General features: G+C 37.4%; 1 protein-coding gene across 1 annotated transcript in view; it reads left to right on the top strand.

The window, feature by feature from the left end:
- The window catches only part of C18H6orf118 (chromosome 18 C6orf118 homolog), a 30,827-nt gene extending 11,860 nt beyond the window's left edge, over positions 1 to 18,967 (top strand). Inside the window, exons 7-9 of the mRNA XM_049765220.1 lie at positions 6,468 to 6,649; positions 12,752 to 12,805; positions 18,908 to 18,967. Coding sequence (XP_049621177.1) covers positions 6,468 to 6,649; positions 12,752 to 12,805; positions 18,908 to 18,967 — 296 coding nt within the window. The remainder of the gene's footprint in view (positions 1 to 6,467; positions 6,650 to 12,751; positions 12,806 to 18,907) is intronic.
- The last annotated feature ends 2,730 nt before the right edge of the window (positions 18,968 to 21,697 follow it).

Raw genomic sequence — 21,697 nt, 5'->3', positions numbered from 1 at the left:
CCTTTCTTCCTTCTTTCTTCAGTTTTCTCTCCCATACTCTCATTTTTCTTCTTTTATTTTTTACATCTTAACTTACTTTCATTTCCCCTCTTCTTCCTTCCTTCCACTCCCTTTTCCTTCCTTTTTCCTGTTTTCTTCCTTCCTTCCTTTCTTTCTTCCATTCTTCCCTTTTTTAAGCTATTCCTACCTACATTGGTTTCTTTTTCCTCTGCTTCCTTCTCTCTTTCTTCTGACTGTTTTTCCTACCTTCCTCCTTCCTATGGCCACTTATTCCCTCCCTTTCTTCTCTCCTTCAGTCCTTTCTATCTAATTCCCTTCTTTGTTATCTTCATCCTTTGCTTCCTTGCTTCCATCTTTCTTTCTTCCTTCTCTCTGTATATCTTTTCTTCATTTAATTTTGATCTACCTTCCTTCTTTCCTTCATTGCCTTCTTCTCTCCCACCTTCACCCCTCCCGCCTGATTTTCATCCTACATTCCTTTACTTCTCTTCATTCTTCTACACTTATCTCCTTTCTAACCCTTTCAATTCTCCCTCTCTTCATTCATTTCCTCCCTTACCTTCCATCTTTATCTTTTACTTCCTTCTATTTTCCTTCCATTTTTCATATTTATTTTTCATCTTTCTTATTTTCTGCTTCCCTCTTTTTCTCTTTATTCTTTTTTCCTTTCATACATCCTTTTTCATTTCATAATACCTCACTCTATTTCTTCTCTCTACCCCCCTCATGCTCTCTTTTCTACACTTCCTCTCTGCTTCCTTCTGTCCTTCCTTTCTTCTCTCCTTCCTTTCTCTATCCCTTTCTTTGCAACTTTCTTCCTTTCTCCTGCCTATACTCTTTCTTTCTTTTTTTTTTTTTTTTGTTTTTGGGCCACACCCTGTAACACTCAGGGGTTACTCCAGGCTATACACTCAGAAATCGCTCCTTTCTTGGGGAACCATATGGGATGCCGGGGAATTGAACCTCGATCTATCCTAGGTCAGTCGAGGTCAAAGCAAATGCCCTACCACCCTGTCATTGTTCTGGCCCCTCCCTACTTCATTTGTTTTATAGTTTGTATATTTGCTTCTTTCTCCATCCTTTTTTTCCTTCTTATAAACTTTCTTCTTTTTTCTTCCTTTTACCTTATTTTCTTACTACATCCTCTCATCAAGTTTGTTAATTCTTCATTTTCTTCCTTCCCTACCTCCTCATTTGTTTATTTTTCTTTCCTTTTCTACTTCCCTTCTCTTCCTTTATTCTTTACTCCATTCCTTCCTTCTGCCATCCTCCTTCCATCTTTACCTCTCTCTTCTTTCTTTCCTTTATTCTTTCCTTCTTCCTTTCATTTACATTTCTCCCATTTTTCCTTCTTTTCTCCATACTTTCTCCATCCCTTTCTACTACTCTTTCTTACTTTCTCCCCACTGCTTGATCAGTAGTGAACTGTTTAGTTTTCAAGTATTAAAAGTTTTTCTTCTGTGTCTCTTTGTAGTTCACATCTAATTTCAGTGCCTTGTGGTCAATGAATGTAGTTTGTGCGATTTCTATCCTCTTGACTTTATGGAGATATGTTTTCTGATTAGCATGTTCTCTATACTGGAGAATGACCCATGTGCATTGGAGAATGTGCATTCAGTTTCTTTCTTTCTTTCTTTCTTTCTTTCTTTCTTTCTTTCTTTCTTTCTTTCTTTCTTTCTTTCTTTCTTTCTTTCTTTCTTTCTTTCTTTCTTTCTTTCTTTCCTTCCTTCCTTCCTTCCTTCCTTCCTTCCTTCCTTCCTTCCTTCCTTCCTTCCTTCCTTTCCTTCCTTCCTTCCTTCCTTCCTTCCTTTCTTTCTTTCTTTCTTTCTTTCTTTCTTTCTTTCTTTCTTTCTTTCTTTCTCTTCTTCCTTTCTCACTTTCTTCTTCCTTTCTTACTTTTTTCCTTTCTCTCTTCTTCCTTTCTCACTTTTTTCTTTCTTTGTTTTTTCTTTCTTTAGTTCTTTTTATCTTTCTTTCTTCTTCCTTTATTACTTTCTTTTTCTTTCTTTCTTTCTCTATTCTTCCTTTCTTACTTTTTCTTTCTTTCTTTCTTTCTTTCTTTCTTTCTTTCTTTCTTTCTTTCTTTCTTTCTTTCTTTCTTTCTTTCTTTCTTTCTTTCTTTCTTTCTTTCTTTCTTTCTTTCTTTCTTTCTTTCTTTCTTTCTTTCTTCTTTCTCTCTCTTTCTCTTCCCTTCATCTCACTTCTTTCTTATTTCCTACTTTTTATTTATTCCTTCACTCCCTCCATCCTTCCCTAGACCTGCCTTCTTCCTTCTCTTCTCCATTCTGTCCTCCTTTAATCCTTTCTTTTTCCCCCCTCTCCTTCTTTATTCTTTCTTTCCCTTCCTCACTTCCTCTGATCTTGCTTTCACCTTCCCTTTCTTCTCACCTTCCATACTTCCTCCCTTACACCCTCACTCTAATATTCCTTCCCTCTCCATCTCTCCCTCTTTCATTCCCTTCCTTCCTTTATTTGTTGTACCCTTTACTTCTTTTCCTCCTTTCTTTCCCTTTCTTCTCTACCCTTCTCATTTTCTTTCCTTCCTTTTGTCCTTTCTTCTTCCTTTTCTTGCTCCAATATTCCCTCTTTTCTTTCTTCCTTCTCCTCCTTCCTTCTTTTTTACCTACCTTTCTTCTTTCTTACCTTTTCTCCCTTCATACTTACCATTCCAGTTCCTTTATTTTTCTCCCTCTGTCCATTCTTCTCTTTTTTCTTCCTCTTCCTTTTTCACCCCTTCCCTTAATCCTTTCCTTCCTCCCTCCCTGTCATCTCTCCTTTGTTTCTTCTTTTCTTCTATTCGTTCTCTCCTTTCTTCCTTCTGATCTTTGTTATTTTCTTGCTCCGTTTCTTCCTCTATTCTGTTCTTCATTATATCTTTCTTATATCTTTTTTCTACCTACCTCAGATATTTCCTCCCCTCTTTTTATCTTTCCCTCCCTCCTTTCTTTATTCCTTCCCTCCATCCTCCTCTTCTTTTTCCCTGACTTCCCTTCAATATCTTTCTCCATACGACATTCCTTTCTCATTTCTTCCTTTATTCCTTTCTTCATTCTTCATTTCTTTTTTCATTCCTTCAACATTTTCTTTTCTCCTTCTGTTCTCCTTCCCCCATTGTCACTCCCTCTCTTCCTTCCTTCACTTTCTTCCCCCTTTCCCTTCATTCTTTCCTTCCTTTTCACCCCTCCTTCCTTTCTTTATTGTGTTCTTTCTTTCTTCCTAACTCCCTCCATTCTCAGTTTCTTTTCTTCCCACTTTCATCTTTTTTCCTCCTTCCTTCTTTTTTTCTTGCTCTCTTCTTCTGTCCTTTTTTCTCTTCTTTATTCTTCCTACCTCTATCCCCTAATCTCTGATACCATCCTTCTTCCATGCCATCCTTTTTTCCTATATATCTCCTCCCTTCCCTATATTCTGTCATCCTTCCTTCCTGCATTTTTCCTCTTTTTTGCTTCCTACCTCTCTCCTTTCTCCCTATTATTTCTTCTCTATTTCTCATATTCCCTTCTTCCTGCTGTCCCTCCCTTCTTCCTTCTCCCTCCCTTTCTTCCTTCCCTCCTCCCCATCTACTTTCCATCCTTTCTTCTTTTACTCCCCTTTGCTCTTTCCATTCATTTTTGTTCATCCTCCCTTCCTTTCCTTCATTCCTCTCTCCTCCCGCTTTTCTTCACCTTTCTCCCTCCTTTCTTCCTTCCTTTTCCTTTCTTATTATGTCCTTTCTCACTTCTTTGCTTCCTCCCTCCCTTTCTTCTCTCCTTTCCTTCTTCTTATATTCCTCCCTCTCTCCCTCTTTTTCTTCTGTATGACTTTCCTCTCTTGTCTCTTCTACCTTCCTTCTTTCTGTGGTTCCTTATTTTATTCTATTGCCCATATTCCCTCCCTCTCTTACCCAATTTCTTCCATCTTTCCTTACTTTCTCCTTTATTTTCTATCCTCCATTCCTTCTTTCCTTCCATTCTCTGTTTTTCTTCTTTCCTTCCTCCTTCCCTCCTCATTTTCCCTTTCCTTCTCCTTTTCTTTCCTTCCTTTGCTTCTTTTCTCCTCTCTCTCTTCTCTTGTTTGTTTCTTTATTCTTATTTCCCTCCACTTTACCATCTCCCCTGCCCCTTCCTTCCTTTCTCCCTTCATTTCTTTCTTCCCTCCATTCATCTACCTTTCTTGGCTTCTTCCTTCTATCGTCCCTTCTTTCTTTTCTTCCCTTTCTCACTCCCTCTTTCTCTTTACCTCCATCCTTTCTTCCTCCTCTTTTTTCTCCCTTCTATTCCTGCATCCCTCCCTTCTTTTCTCCCTTCCTTCCTCTCTCCTATCCTTTCTACCTCCCATATTTCCACCTCCCTCTCTTCTTTTCTTCCTTCTTGTCATCCTTTGCTTCCTCCTTTCTTCCTTCATCCTCTTTTTTATAGCTTCTTCTCTTACCCTCTCAATCACTTCCTTCCCATTTTTTCTTCCATCCATCCTTCCCTTCACATTTCTTCTCTTTTATTCCACCCTTTCTCTCTCCTTTCCTCCCTCTCCCTCCTGTTCATCAACCCTCCCTCTCTTCCTCTGTTTCTTGTTTCATTCCTTTCTTCTTTCCTTCTTTCTTCCTTTTTCTTTTTCTTCCTTCATTCTAACTTTTTTCTACCTTCCTAACCTACCTTCAATTTTTGTATCTATCTTTCTTCTTTTTTATATCCTTGCCTCTCTTCTACTTTTCCTTCTTTCTGGCTTCCCACAATGACTCCCTCTCTTCTTGCCTTCCACCCTCTCTCTTTTCTTCATTCTTTCCTTTCTTGTATTCCCATTCTTTTCTTCACTCCTTCCAACCTCCTCATTTTTCTGCTTCCTTTTCTCTTACATCTTCTCTCCCTCTCTTGCTCTCTTTATTCCTTCCTCCCTTCCTTCCTTTTTTATTTCTTCCTTACTGCTCTCCTTTATTTCTCCCTCCCTTGCTTTTCTGTTAATTCTTTACTCCCTGCCTCCATCCCATTCCTTCCCTCCTAGCATCCCTTCCTTCTGCACTCCTTCTTTCTATTCCCTCCATCTTTCCCGCTTTCCTTTATTCCTTTATTCTCCCATTCTGTCCTTCCTTTCTTCCCCCCACTTTCTTCTGACCTACTTTTCTTCAGTCCTTCCTTCTTTCCATTGTTCCTTCCTTCTCTCCTACCTTCCTCCCTCTCAATCATTCTCCCTCCCTCCCTTTTTCCTACCTCCCTATCTCTTTCCCATAATCCCACTCTTTCCCCTTCTCCCTTTCTTCCCTTTTATGTTCCTTTTATTTCTTGCATCCTATCTTTCATTGTACCTTCCTTCCCTTCCTCTCACCTTCCCTCACTCCCCTCCCTACTCCCTTCCCTCCATCTTCCCTTTTTTATTTCCTTTCCTCCCCTCCTTTTCCTCTTTCCTTCTTCATTATGCCCTTTTTGTCTTTCCTTCCTTCTATCTGCCTTCTCTCCTTCCTCCATTTCTTCTCTCCTTTTTCCTCCTGCTTCCTTATTACACTTTTCGTTCTCTCCTTCATTTATTCCCTTTATCTCTTTTCCATATTCCCTTCCTCTTTGCTTCTTTCCATTGTTTTTTCTTCTTCCTTTCCTCCCTCTCTCCCTCCTTTTTCCTTTAACTTTTTGTTCTCCCTTCCTTTCTTCCTCCATTCCTTCCCTCTCTTCCTTTTTTTATCTTGTCCTTCCTTTCATTCTTCCTTCTCCCTACCTTTCTTCCTTTTTTCTTCCTTTCTTGTCCTTGCCTTCCTTCTATTTCACCTCCCTGTGTCTCTCATCCCCCTGCTTTTCATTTTATTTTTTATCCCTACTCTTCTCTATAATACTGTTCATGTTGATTAGTGGCCTTTCCACATTTGAAGAAAGCACATTATCTCGTTACTTTTGTCCCTGGCAGCAAACTTGTTGGCAAGGACTTCATTGGATCCATAACCAGCACCTATCATTTTCCTTCCTTATCATTTTCCTTCCCCATCTTTGTTTCTTACAGTAGCTATACTAAAAACTAGGAATGATTTGTTATACTCACTTGTTCTTCTAGTCTCATCTATTCTCATCTGTTCTTCTAGTCAGGATGATTACAATCTCTTTGACCTGCTTTTACATCCTAATTCAGAATATATTTTCAAATTGGCCCCTATTCCTTTTAGTGCCATATGCCTTGATGCCTGCCACTCACACCCCACCTCCATCCATCTCCTAACATCTCCCTTTCATTCTTAAATTACTTATGCTTGTCTAGAAAACATTGCTGTGACTTCCTCACACAAGATCAAGTGCTCCGATTGGGCTCCCAATAAAGAGATACTGATTATATGAACACATTAACTAAGCAATAACCCTTCACAGAGCAAAAGCTTTTATGTAATTGGAATGTATATTATTTTAATAGGCATTAAACAATACATCTTACTGCCAATAACATAATACTACTAATGAGAACTGAGATAGAAAATGTATATTAATGCTTTATTTGCCTTTGAAAATTACTCCCAGGCTCCTTTGAAAATCATCAAATGGGGGATGAAAGCCTCACTCATGTTCAGAAAATTGAGACAAAAAGATGTGAAATACTCAAGAAATGGGATGAACTTAAAGCCCTTGAAAAAGATATTAAAACAAATATGACTCATACAGGAGCTTTAAATATTGTTGATAATCGGCTGAAAAGCATTGAGGTATGTGTTTTATTTGAATATTTATATAATTACTTTTCATGATGACTGGTAAACACACAAGAAAATATAGATTTATAGACGCTCTGCACCATCCTGACTGCAATATAGGATGTGCAGATTCCTGGATCTTTAATACAGAAACATGATACCAACAACAGAGACTATGTGAAAAATAAAAGTGTATTGGCACCATAGACAATGACCTGGATTGGAGAAACTAGTTTGCCTGGAGCCTAGATTTGGTCTTATGCCAGGAAACTTCAGGGGTAGGGTCTCCTTATATTTAGGCCAAGGCTTTTCCTTTCCATGTCCCTCATATTTTGATGGGCCTATGCAAACAATAATTGCCACTCTAACACCGTTTTTACTGTGCTCCTTTGACTAATCCTTAAGAAAAACAACCCACTTAAACTTTTGAGGTTAACTTAAACTAATATGCACATGCATGGAAATGTAAAAAAGTACTTTGCCTTCAATGTTTAAGGAGTTACATAAGTTTTATGTCTTTAGATTGCTTTATGTGCTGCTAAGAAATATGTGTGCTTCTCTCCCTCTGGCTTATTTTACTCAACATAATAGTCTTCAAACCCATCCATGTATAAGCAAATTTCGTGGCTTCATTTCTTCTAACAGCTGCATAGTATGCTATTGTATAGATGTCCCATAGTTTCTTTAGCTACTAATCCGATATTGGGCCTCTGTTGTTGTTTTGTTTTTCTTTTCTGATTCTGTCTATTGTAAATAGTACTGCTGTGAACACAGTAATGCAGAGGACATTATTGTATTGTGATTTTTTAGTCCTAGGATATATCCCTAGGAGGGTATTGCAGGATGAAATGCAATCACAATTTCCAGCGTTTTGAGGAATGTACATATTGTTTTACAGAAGGGTTTGACTAGACAGCATTCCTATCAGCAGTGAATGAGAGTTCCTTTCTCCCCACATTCACACCAACAGTGGTTGTTCTTGTTCTTTGTGATGTATACCAGTCTCTGTGGCCTGAGATGATACCTCAGTGTTGTTTAGATATGCATCACTTCGATGATGTGGAGCATTTTTCATGTGTCGTTTAGTCATCCGTATTTCTTCTTTGAGGAATTATATGTTCATTTATTCCCCCCATTTGTTGATGGAGGTAGATGTTTTTTATGTTAAGTTCTGTCAGTATTTTGTACATCTTAGATATACATTTAGATACACACCCTTTTCTGTTGGGTGTTTTTTGAATAGTTTCTATTAAAAAATGTGGCTGACCTTTTAACTCTAGTCACTGTCTTCCTTTGAATTGCAAAAGCATCTCAGTTTAATGTAAACCAATTTATCTCTGATTCCAGTTGTTTAGAGAGTGCTGTTTCCTGTGTGAAGATACCTTCAGTTTCAATGTCATGGAGTGTTTGCTTTCATTTGTTTCTATATACCTTATAGTTTCAGGTCTGATATCAAGGTCTTTAATCCATTTTTATTTGACCTTTGTGTATGGTGTTAGGTAGAGGTCTGAGTTTGACTTTTTGCATGTGGCTGACCAAAACAGCACTTGTTGAAGAGGCTTTCTTTGCTCCAATTTATATTTATTGCTCCTTTATCAAAGATTAATTGCTTGTAAGTCTGAGGGTCATGCTCTGAATATTCAAGATTATTCCATTGTCTGAGGGTCTTTATTCCAGTACCATGCTGTTTTAATGATTATTGATTTGTTGTACAATTTAAAGTTGCAAAATGTTATGTCTCCCATCTTCTTTTTCATCAGGGTTGCTTTGCTATTCTTGGTCATTTATTGTTCAAGATAATTTCAGAAGTGTTTGATCCACTTCCTTGAAGAATTTCACAGTTATTCTTAAAGGGATTGTGATAAATCTGTACAAACTTTATGGACTATTGCCATTTTAATAATTTACTCCTCCCAATTGTTGAGCAGGATATATGTCTATTTCTTTCTGTCTTCTTTTGTTTATTGAAGCAATGTATTTTTTTAATAATTTTTATTAAGACCAATGTGAATTACACATCTTTCACAGTTATATTTAAGGAACATAGTGACAGTGAATTAGGGCAATTCCCATCACCAGTGTTGACCTCCCTCTGCCACTGTCCCCAGCAAGCATTCCATACCTCCACCTTTAGCCTCCTTGGACTGCTAGTGTAGCAGGTCCCTTTTGTGTATAGCTTGGGTGTAGTTTGGGTGTCTTTATTCTATTGTCGTTGGCTTTGGGTTTGGTATTTAGGTTTAATCATTTTTTATTTCATTTCCACTCAATGCTCATGAGACAGCTTTGCCTCTGGTACTATCCATTTTTTTCTCAACTTGTAGGAAGCCATAGAAATATAAGGCCAAACAAGATGATTCATATTCTATGGTTCTGTTTAAAAAATGGCGAGAACCCCTGTCTAGAATCTATAAATATAAATTTAGAAGAAGAAAAAAAGAGAAAGAAAAAGAAAAGGGGAGGCTGATGTGGCAAGTTTGTTTTTGTGTTTTTCTGTTTTGGTTTGCATATATGCACAGTAAGTATTGGGGAAATTAGAAAGGAAATTCCATTGACCTAAGATATACAGGTGTCTTTACCCTGTATCTGTGTTTCCACCTGTCATGAGACTGACTATAGCTTCAGACAAGTTCATTGTCAGTGGCAAAACCCCAAGGTCTTACTTTATGGTGCCTAAAATGTTCTGCTTAGTCATGGTTTTCAAGTCAGTCCTCTATAATTAGAGATCTTGGTTTTTGCACAGATCCTAGCAAAAATCTAGAATAAAGTATTTTTTATAGCCCCAGGAAAAGTTCTGCTCAGCGGTGGTTGTTGTAATCAGTCTACTGTAATTAGTGATCTTGGGTTTTGCACAGATCCTAAGATGGAGTGTTGAAGCAATGTTTTATGGTTTTCTTTGTATGGGTCCTTCATTTATCTAGTTAAGTTGACTCCAAGATATTTGAATTTCTGTGGTGTTATTGTGAATAGGATTTCTTTAAATGTCTATTTCTTCTCTATCACTATTTGTATAAAAGAAGACCATTGATATTTTGTGCATTAATTTTGTAACCTGCCACTTTGCTATATGAATCAATTGTTTCTAGGACCTTTGTGATAGAATCTTTAGGATTTTCTAAGTAAAGTATGTCATCTGCAACCAGTGAAAGCTTTACTTGTTTCTTTTCAATCTTTATGCCCTTGATATTTTTTCCTTGCCTAATTGCTATTGCAAGTACTATATTGAATAGGAGAGTGGGGATAAGTGACAGCCTTGCCTTGTGTCTGATCTTAGGGGAAAGGCTTTCAATTATTTCCACAATAAGTATAATATTTGTCACGGGCCTGTAATAGCCTTGACCATATTGAGAAAAGTTCCTTCCTTCTATTTTTATCGTTTTGAGACCTTTTTTTTTAATTATGAATGTGTGTTGGACCTTATACATGCTTTCTCTGCACCTATTAATAGGGTGATATGATTTTTAATTTTCCTTTGGTTGATGTGGAGTATTACATTGATTGACCTGCCTATGTTAAACCATCCTTGCATCTTTCAAATAAATCCTACTTGGTCATGGTGTATAACTTTCTTGAGACATTGGATCATATTTTCTAGGATTTTGTTCAAGATCTTCACATTCATTTTCATCAAAGATTTTAATCTGTAGTTCTCTTTTTTGGTGGTATCTCTGCCTGCTTTTGGTATCAGGGTGATGTTAGCTTATTAAAACTATTTGAGAGTTTTGTTTCTTTGAGAATTTCTTTTTCTTTTTGTTTCTTTGAGAGTTTTATTTCTTAAATTTCCTGTAAAAACTTGTAAAGTATAGGCAGTAGATCCTATTGGAAGGTTTGAAAGAATTCATAAATTCGTTAGTGAACCACTTGGATCTGGACTTTTGTTTTTGGAAATACTTTTGATTACTATTTTATGTTTCTCAACAGTTATGGGTTTTTTGAGATATGCTAGATCATCATTGTTCAACCCTAGGAAATTATAATATTCCAATAATCTACCCATTTCTCCCAGGTTCTCATATTTTGTAGCATAGAGTTTCTCAAAGTAGTCTGTGATAGGAAAAGTCCTCAAAGCATGTTACAGATGAAAATACAAGTCTTCTATAAACTCAACAGAAACAACATAAGAATTGTAAAAACAACATAAGACATAGTAATAAAACCCCCACAAAGTTTAAATGAACAAGGACATCATCTCAGAAAACTACTAGAGCTAAAGAGTGCATACAACCAAATTCTACATGCCTGAAGAGTGACAGTCAAAAGAGATCCAAATGATAAACATCCCAAGATACATCCTAGTCAAAATGATGAACTCTCTCCAGCCTCACAGTTATAATTGCCCTTTTTCGATATACTGGGTAGTAAAAGAGCAAACCATTTTGCTACTTATACCTCTTACAGTTACCATCAGATAATTGTTCAAAATTATCTTGGACATATTTTTTGTTGGTTCTGTTTTGGGCCAAACCTGATGGTGCACAATGGTTACCGCTAGATCTGCACTCAGAAATCGCTTCTGTCAGTGCTCAGGAGATGATGGATGCTTTGGGATGCTGGAGATCAAAAACTGGCTCAGAAGCATGCAAGACAAATGCCTTATGCACTGTGTTATCAGTCTGGCCTGTATCTTGGACATTTTAATTCATATATTGGCTACTTATTTGAATTTGCATCTTGCTATTTTGATTATGCTAGCCACTGCCTTATGTGTTTATTAGGGCAGAAGCATTATACTTTCTGAAGAGAAAGAGTTGAATATTTATTAATGGCATTGGTCTTATGTATTCTTGTGACTTTAAATGACCTGGTACTTTGGTAAACAGAAGCACTACATCACATAGCTGACATAACTGATCATAATTTATTTGTTTCAAGTTGACAAAAAGCTGGGGCCAGAGCGGTGGACAGTGGTAAGGCACCTTGCACACAGTTAACCTAGGACGAACTATGGTTCGATCCTCAGGCATCCCATATGTTTCCCCAAGCCAGGAGCGATTTCTAAGTGCATAGTCAGGAGTAATCCTTGAGCATCACCAGGTGTGGCCCCAAAACAAAAAAAATGACAAAACAGTTATTTAAAAAAGTAAAAAATAGATTTAAAAAAAAACCTAAAAAATGGAAGAGAAAGGAAAGAAGAAAAAGTTCAGTAGTGAGTATATTTTTGAAAATCATTGTATTATCAATGAACTCATTAAAGCAATAGTAGAAGGTTTAGTAAGCTGTTCTTCTTCTTTTATTTTTTTAAAGGTTAAGAGTTAGAAAATACAGTAAAAAAGGTGCCTGAGTGGCAATTGCTGTTTTTTTGCAGAGGCCCAGCAAAATATGGGAGAAATAGAAAGGAAAAGCCTTGATCTAAATGTAAGATATTTGCCTTACCTCTGAAGTATTCTGGCATAAGACCAACTCTGGGCTCCAGGCATGCTAGGTTTTTCAACCCCTGAGTCATTTTCTCTGTGGTCCTAGTAAAAGTTTTTCACAGAAGCGTTGTTGGTGTCAGGTTTCTGTAGTTAGAGATCCTGATTGCTGCAGAAGCACTATTTTCTTTGAACATTTGTTGAGCTCATTATAAGATACTGCGAATATATGTGTGACTTACTGAATTTACATTTTTATACTGTAGCTGGCCTGTTATTATTTTGGAAGAATGAAAAACTTGTCCATTCCTCATTGTTCTAAAACTCTTTTCTTTTGCAAAATCAACCTTCTCTTTTCTAATCTTTTCCATGGAGTGTTGAAATTTGCATTGTGATATTTAGTAGGGCTTTGTACTAGATTTGCTTTCATTTTAGCTCTTTATTTTATTTACTTTTGTCTCACTTGGCGGTGAGCAGGGCCTTATTTCAGCTCTGCCTGGGTTATCATTTCTATTGATCAGGAGAACTATCATTGATCAAGTTGGTGCTGGGGAACCATTTGGAGTCAGGCAGATGCAAAGCAATTAATTTCACATCTGTTCTATCACTCTGGCCTTGCATCTGTATTTAAATGCGGCGTTATAGGGACTTTTGAAATAAGAATAATAATATTCAGATAATAGTTTTGTTTCATGAAAGGGAGAAATATTTAACATATATCCTTAGCCAAATATCTTTTATCTTTTCTTATCTCTATCCCCTTTAGGCTGAAACTCAAAAATTGGAGATAGAAATTAAAATTTTAGAGAAGAACATAACAGTAAGTTTTGTGAATCAGTGTTTCAAAAGAAATGTTTGAATTAGAATCTGTTAGTCATAAGCCAAGTGGGAGTCATGTATTTTTGTAAATAATAATTTTCTGCAATTTTATAACTCTCTGGATATGTAAACATCGTCATAAAGCTGTATTAATCTAGTTTTAACTAATAAGCTAATTTACTAATGAGAAAACTAAGCATGTGCTATTATGGACAGGATCCATCAGAAATTGTATTCTGGGGCCGAAGAGATAGCATGGAGGTAGGGCGTTGCCTTGCATGCAGAAGGATAGGGGGTTCAAAGTCTGGCATCCCATATGGACCCCTGAGCCTGCCAGGAGCTATTTCTGAGTAGAGAGACAGGAGTAACCTCTGAGCACTGCCGGTGTGACCCCAAAACAAAACAAAACAAATATTGTATTCTGTGACAAGGTCTTTGATGAACAGACTCCCTAAAAACTTACAAAAAGCCCCTCCAAATTTCATGTTAATAACTTATTGTTTAAATTAGTAAAGCTTGAGGCTGGAGCAGTGGCACAAGCAGTAAGTCGTCTGCCTTGCCCACGCTAGCCTAGGACATACTGTGGTTTGATCCCCCAGCATCCTATATGGTCCACCAAACCAGGAGCGATTTCTGAGCACATAGGCAGGAGTAACCCCTGGGCATCACCAGGTGTGGTCCCCCCCAAAACAAAACAAAACGAAAAAATAAAACAAGAACAACAAAAATAGAAAACAAAAAAGTAAAGCTTGATTTCAATTGCATTTATCTCTGTTGCTTAGGATGCATTAGCTTGCTATGCCTGATTCTGTAAGTGGGTCTATTTTCACTCAGTATTGTCATTACATATAATCCAGTCTCGCATAATTAAATGACCAGCTGCTTTTTAACCTTTGGTAGGTCACTAAGCACAATCTGAAGCAGAGTATGGTGAAGAGTAATATAAGTGAGAAGAAGCAGCAGTAAGTGTTGATATTGATGCTAAAAGTGGGACAATAATCTTGTACTTGTCTCCAAACTATTTACTCACAACCAGACTGTGCCCGCAAAGTATTTTCATTAATTGGTGTTGACTGCATGCTTTATATTATCTTTTTTCTAAAGTCTCTATCTGGAGGTCCCAGGAGATGGGAGCTGAATTGCCTCTCTTGGAAGGACCACTTTAGGTTAAGATGTAGGAGGATTGCGCAAGGAGGGAGAACTGCTTTGATGTGCCCACACTTTCACTTTGACCTTTTCTTTAGCAATAGTTAAAAAGTTTTGCTACATGGACTTTAGATGTGCATATCATAGTTTATCCAGTGCTAAGAATGCTTAGCTCAATATATAAACACCCGAATCTGTGCACATGTTTAAGAATAGAGGAATAAATAGATAAAATTTAAATTTTCTTTTTAAAAATAATAACTACTTTAAGCACCGTGTTTACAAAATTTTTTTATGATTTTCATTCATACAATGTACACCACCCTTCACCTGTGCACATTTCCTATAACCAATGTTCCTAGTTTCCCTCTCCCTTTCACCTGCTTGCCTCTTGGCAGACATTTACTTCTCTATTTCTCTTTCTCTCTCTTTTCCTTTTATTCCCTCCCTTTTGACACTGTGGTTTGCACTACTGTTAATAAAGGGGGTACTAACATGCATATCATTTTCTCCTCTTAACAACCTGTTTTTGTCCAGAGTGGTACGTGCCAACTTTCCTTATCATAGTGGTTCCTTCCCTACCCTAACTGCACTGATTCACTATTTGTGGCAAGCTTCCTAGCATGGACTGGTCCTCCTGTCCTTCATCTCTATTGTCTCTGGAAATTATTACCATACAATATTTTACTTTTCTTATATACCATAAATGAATGAAATTATTTTATGTCTATCTATCTCACATTGACTGGTTTCACTCAGCATAATAATCTCCCGATAGGGCCGGGAAGGTGGCGCTAGAGGTAAGGTGTCTGCCTTGCAAGCGCTAGGACGGACCGCGGTTCGATCCGCCGGTGTCCCATATGGTCCCCCAAGCCAGGGGCGATTTCTGAGCTCATAGCAAGGAGTAACCCCTGAGCATCAAATGGGTGTGGCCCAAAAACCAAAAAAAAAAAAAGTAATAATAATCTCCCAATATGTTCAGGTATAAGAAAATTTCTTGACTTCATTTTTCCTAATCATTGTGTAGATGTACCACAGTTTCTTTTGCTACTCATTTGTTCTTGGACACTCACTTGGTTTGTTTCTAGATTCTGGCTACTATAAATATAATGTGATGAAAGAGGAATGCAGAGGGCTTTACTGCATGGTGTTTTGGGATTCCTAGGGGTATATCTTTAGGAGTGGCACTGCTGGATAATATGAAAGTTCTATTTCTAGTTTTTTGGAGGAAAATCCATATTGTCTTCCAAAAAGGCTGGACTAGTCTACATCCCCACCAGTCAATGAGATTTCCTTTCTCCCTATATCTATGCCAGCACTGGTTTTATTCTTTTACTTTGTGGTGTGTGCCAGTTTCTGTGGTGTGAGGTGATAACTCGTTGTTGTTCTGATTTTCATGTCCTTGTTGAGTAGTGATGTGAAGATTGTTTTTATATGCCTTTTGACCATCTGTATATTTTCTTTTAAGAAATGTCTGTTTAGTTCTTCTCATTTTTCGATGGGGTTAGATGTTATTTTTTTGTTAAGTTCTATAATTGCCTTTAATATATTATATATTAACCCTTATCTAATGACTGTTAGATGAATAATTTCTCCCATTCGGGGGGCAGTCTTTGTATTCTAGTCACTGTTTTCTTTGAGATGCAGAAGTTTCTTGGTTTAATGTAGTCCCATTTGTTTATCTTCCACATGGTTGGCTAGTGGTGTTTCATCCTTGAAGATTCCTTTAGCTCCAATGTCATGCAGTGTTCTGCCTATGTTTTCCTCTATGTACCTTATGGTTTCATGTTTGATATCAATGTCTTTAATCTATTTCTACTTGATCTTAGTGCTTGGCATAAAGAGAGGTCTGAGTTCATTTTTGGTTGTTGTTAAAAAGAAGTCAAAAAATACTTAAAATATCTGAACAGACAACAATAAAACTCTGAGATAAATTCAACAGAAACAGCATTCAGAATCATCCAGATCTCACAGCACCAGAGATAAAATTCCCATAAAAAATCAACAGTCAAAGACATCATTGCTGAGAAATTCCCAGGACTGAAGAGTGCATGCATCTACATTATAAAATTAATACACAACCACCCAGATTTCCCAGACACTTATTGAAGAAGCTTTCCTTGCTCCACTTTGTACTTCTTGCTCCTTTATCAAAGACTAATTGTAAACCTATGAGTCCAGATCTGAATATTTAAGTCTAATCTATTGATCTGTTTTTATTCCAATACCATGCTGCTTTAATGATTAATGCTTTATATTGCTTTTTTGTACAGTGTAAAGTTAGGCAAAAATGATTCTTCCCATTTTGGGCAAAAGATTTCTTTAGCTGTTTATGGATGTTTATTGTTCTAAATTAATTTCAAGATAGTTTGGTATACTTCTTTGAAAAATGTCATGAGTATTTTATAGGTATTTCATTAAATCTGTACAACAATGCTTTGGAAAGTATTGCCATTTTAATTATGGTAATCTTCTTGATTCACGAGCAGGATATATGTTTCTACTTCCTCGTATCCTTTTTTATTTCTTGAAGCAGTGGTTTTTTAATTCTCTTTGTATAGGTCTTCCATCTCATTAGTTAAATAGACTCCATGTTACTTGATTCTCTGAGGCACAATTGGGAATGGGATTGTTTTTTAATATTTTTATTTCATCATTTGTGTATAGCAAAAAGCAATGGATATTTGTGTGTTACTTTTATAATGTAGATGCATGCACTTTTTAGTTCTGAGAACTTTTCAGCAATGATGTCTTTGACTGTCGATTCTTTATGATTCTCTCTGATGCTGTGGGACCCTTTTGATTCTTATGTTATTTCTGTTGAATGTATCTCAGAGTTTCACTGCTGCCTGTTCCACAATTTATTTGAGTTTTTGAGCATCCTTAACATTTCTTCTTTAAAGTTCTTATTAGAATGTCTATATAGGTGGCTGATTTCTGTTGGATCTTCAAAACTATCTTCTTCATTAACTAAGTGTGGAGGGATTTTGTGTTGTTTATTCATTGTGACCTTTGCACAATGATTTTTTTTAATGTGATGTACTGCGGCTAACTGACTAGAAGAAATGCTCAGTGGAGGAGTAAATTGGAGTGGCTGCCCTGCTCTCACAGGACCACTGACCTGGAGCATGATGCTTCCTGGTGAAATTTGATCAGTTCTCTGAGTCTCTCAAGCTCACACCCATGCCCACATATGTCCTGCTGCACTCTGAGATCTCTCCTCATGACTGTCAATCTATTGCACTTGGGGCTTGCTGATCTCATGAGGCCTTTGACCTGGCTTACTGTACTTCCTGGTGAAATTTAATTAGTATGCTGAATCTTCTCGTGCTTACACCCACATCCATGTTTGGCCTGCTGCCCCTGGGCTCTCTCCATACTGAAGTCAATCTGTTTAAATTTGGACTCATTCCATTAATATTCTCTGTGCAACAGATGGCAGAGATTGCATTGTCCAGACAACCCACAGCATGACTCCCCCAATAGTTTCAGGCTTTGCCTGCAGGTTGAGCTCAAGGATCCCCAAGAAGTGGCAAGCATAGGCCAAAGTAAAGGTCAGGTTAAGGCATCATGAAACTATGCCTAAATGGTTTAACAATATTTTTTTGAAAAAGAAAACACGAATAAACTTACACAGGCAGGCATAGGATGGGGTTTATGACTATGTGAATTCTTCTCTATCATCTAAGTCTTGGTTACATTAAGTCTTTGAAAGCCCCTATAAATATTACTTTAAAATTTTAGCCCCAAATGGAAACGGTTGATATAGGTGATCTGTTACATACATAGATATTTTATGTAGTTTTCTCAAGGTTGGCACTTAAGCTGACATATTAGGCTCTGGAACAGTGGACATTCCATGGAAGTTTCTGCATGGAGAGTTCATTGTTCATTCATTTCCCTTTTTATACACTAATCTACATTTCCTTCTTGGGACTTTAGTAGGATGTCTTTAGGCATGAAGTCAATTCCCCATGGACAAATAAAGAATGCATTGGGTCCATGTCCCATGAGAAATAATGCAGACTCTGTGCTCATGTGACATGGATAAATAACATTGGATTTGTGTTCCATGGGGAAATCATGGAAGTATTTGATTTGTGTCCTAAAGAAATAATGGACATTTTGTATCCATTTCCTATGGAGAAATAATAAAAATATTGAGCTCATATTGACAAAGAAAAATAATGCAAGAATTGGGTCTAAGTTCCATGGAGAAATAATGGCTGTATTGGGTTTTCTTTCCATGCAGAAATAATTAAAGTTTTGGATTCATGTTTCATGGAGAAATAATGTAGAGATGGGTCCATGTTCATCCCAAGGAGAAATCTGTCAGGCATCAGATTAGTGTTCCGGGTACAAGTCTAGTAACAAAGAGTTTCTCATCAGGAGACTTTTCTGCTTAGTTCAGAATAAAATCCATTCCCCATAATTTCTGCCCAAACCTCAGTCACCTCACAATTTCTCAAACCTCTCTGAGCTGCTGGAGCATGCAAGAAACAGACTTTTCACTTTCCCACTTTCTTGGTAAAATGGGAGAAAATGTTCTGTGGATTAGCCCAGATTTGGGGAAGGGGGAGCTTTCTCTTATTTTTGTAGGTTGGAGAAAAATTTGCCAACATTATAGATTTGAAGTTGGGGTGGCCCTCACATAGCACTAACACTGAGAATTATCAGACCTCATAATCACCCACCAGCTAAATCATCTAGTTTCTAGGCTCCATCTAGAACCTTCTGCATGTCTTTGTGTCCACAGAACCTTCACATAAAAATGGATTCTGTCTTTTAAATTCTACCTTTCAAAGTAAAGTGGAAAGAAGAAGTGTCTTGCTTTCTCTGTTTTAAGGTTAAATATGTCCTCCAATATCTAAATTTTGAAACATTTTTAATTAAATAATTTTTATTTTGACCAAAGTGGATTACAAATATTTTTTACCTGTTTTCTCTCCTACTTAAGGAAACTTTGGATGTTTATTCAAGAATTTATGAACTCAGACAAAATGGACAACGATTCTGAAGTGATTAGAGAAATGACCAGTGAAGCATCATAGTGAAGTACATAGTGGATATTTGACATGTATGACTGGTAGGGATGATGTGTCTGTCAGTCTGAATTGCCTTTACAATTAATGTCACATGTCTACCTACAAGATTTTGAAGTAAATTTATGTGTGTGATTAGTTTCACTTTTGTAAACATATGTATAAAAAGTTACTTTTAATTAAATTTTTATTTTTATTTAAAAACTTTCTTGGGAGGAAACATTTCAATTGTTAAAAATATATAACTAATCTATACTGCTACGGCACAGTTAAACTTGATATCTGTTGATGCAAATAATATACATACATAAATACATATACATAAATTAGACATGTTTATTTAACTAAATGATCTTTACCTAATATAAACAATACATTAGTCTACAATGTTGCAACACCAACCAGCATGTGCTTAGCATTCAAGTTGTCTTAGCTGATTTTGATAATCTCTTATTTATTTATTTATTTATTTATTTATTTATTTATTTATTTATTTATTTATTTATTTATTTATTTATTGCTTTTTAGGCCACACCTGGTAATGCTCAGAGGTTACTCCTGGCTATGTGCTCAGAAGTCGCTTCTGGCTTGGGGGACCATATGTGATGCCCGGGGATCGAACCACAGTCCGTCCTAGGCTAGCGCTGGCAAGGCAAACACCTTACCTCTAGCGCCACCACGCCAGCACTGATAATCTCATATTTATATGCACAATTCTGACTTACAATAATGAAGCTCTAACACTTAACACAACTGTAAGTTTGGTTCCTTTGAACATTTGGACAATAATCTATGGAGATGTTGCCATTAAGGCCAACACAAATAGTGAAAGAACTAGGGATATTTTTATATGTGCTTAAATACAAATTTGAGGTCTTTTGTCCTTTTGTGAACAGAAGATTAAAGGGCTGGAAAAAGATGGGGGAAGAGAGTAATTAGAGTGATTGTACAGTGGGGAAGGCACCTACTTTGCAAATGGCCTACCTGGGTTTGGTTCCTGTCATCTGATATGAACACTGCTAGGAATAATTCTTCAGTGCAAAGCCAGGAGTAACCTCTAGAACATCACTGGGTGAGGCCTCCTCCACACCTCCAACAAAAGAGAAGAGAAGGGAAGTTGTGAGGAAGGAGAGGGATAAAGACAGGTGAGTACAGCAGCAGAAAGGGAGGGACAGGAATAGGACATACGCTATTACCGAAGTGGATGTTTTTGCACCTTGAAGGCTGAGATCTTCCAGTTGACTCCTCAGCAGACAAAGGTGGCTCAGGCTGGGTGAGCTTAGATGTGGCACATTTGGAACTGGGGGGCTTTTGTGTCTAGTTTATGATCACCATTCCCAATTGGAGAGACTCAGGCATCAATGAGCGATGTGGCCCTGGGGTAAGGGAAAAGTGAGGGTAGAAAATCTGGGAACACACAAAATCCCCTTTTTCTGAGCTGGCAACCTGGGTTTCTTCCTCTTTGGCTGGTGTGGTTGCTCACCAGGACCCTGGTTAATACTTCTGGGATCTGACCACAGCAGGCATTTTTAGAAATGCCTCTGAACTCTGACTTCAGCTGTGGTGCATCTGACGGACTATCTTTGGCCCACCTGCAGCTCTGCAGACCCTTGAGTTTGAGGGTCCCCTCTGCTCCCAAGCAAGCTATTTTCTTAATGCCCCTACCAACCCAGGACTATGGTGACCTTTCTTTCATTATCTAGAGCCATGTGGTATAAGGTGAAGTATAGAACTGTCTGTTGAAGATGCACCACGGAGGATGAAGCCCTCTCACATCCTCCATTGGGTCATCCAATCTCAGTCTCCCAATGGGGAGAATTTATACAATCTCTCAACAAATTACATGTATGTCCCATAATCTCAGGTGGACTTCAGGAGAGTACTATAGACTCAGTCAGCATCAAAGACCTCAAGCTCATCCCATAGTCTTAGTCAACATAGGACGTCAAGCACATCCTATCATATTAATCAATGTCACAGACCCTATGCTCTGCCAAGGAGCATGGGGATTCCAGCATCAATGGATGTTTGGGGCCCCACCAAGAGTTACCATCAAGTGGGTGCAACACCCCCCCATCATTGCAGCAACAGCCACAGAGAAAAGAAAAGCAAGAAAACATCTTCCACAGCTTTAGAAATACTGTGTATGACTATGAATGTTTGAGTGTGAATATTTAAGTATGTGACTGTATAAATGTTTGAATGCTGTGTGTTTGGTGTGAGGGTGAATATGCGTACATCATGAAAATATATGAAAATACGTGTGCCTGTGATGTGTGAATGAGAGTATGAGTGTATATGAGCATGCATGAGTGTCTGTGTAAGACATGCATGAATTTTTGAGTGTGCAAGTATATTAGAATGTGCCTATGTCATGCACGTATCTGTGTGAGTATATGTGTAGTAGTACAATTTTTAGCTTGAGTGTGCAAATCAAATATGTGTATGAGAGTACAGAGGTAAGTCTTTTGTAAGTGTGTAAGAGAGAGTGTATATGAGTGTATTTGTATGAATGTGCGCATGTATGTATGAAGTATGTGTGTGAGCATATGTGAAAATGCATGTGCTTATGAAAGGGATTGTGTGTGCACGTGTGTTTGAGTGTGCATTAAATATAAGTTTTGCAAAATATTTTGCAAATATTTTCTCTCCATTCTGGCCGCTCTTCTATGCCCTTGGTGATTGTGCACTTTTAACATAACCCA

The sequence above is a fragment of the Suncus etruscus genome, chromosome 18 (genome assembly GCF_024139225.1).
Source record: "Suncus etruscus isolate mSunEtr1 chromosome 18, mSunEtr1.pri.cur, whole genome shotgun sequence".
In the NCBI taxonomy this organism is placed as follows: Eukaryota; Metazoa; Chordata; class Mammalia; order Eulipotyphla; family Soricidae; genus Suncus; species Suncus etruscus.
Note: the sequence above shows the minus strand (reverse complement) of the source record. Positions and strands in the feature narration are given on the sequence as shown.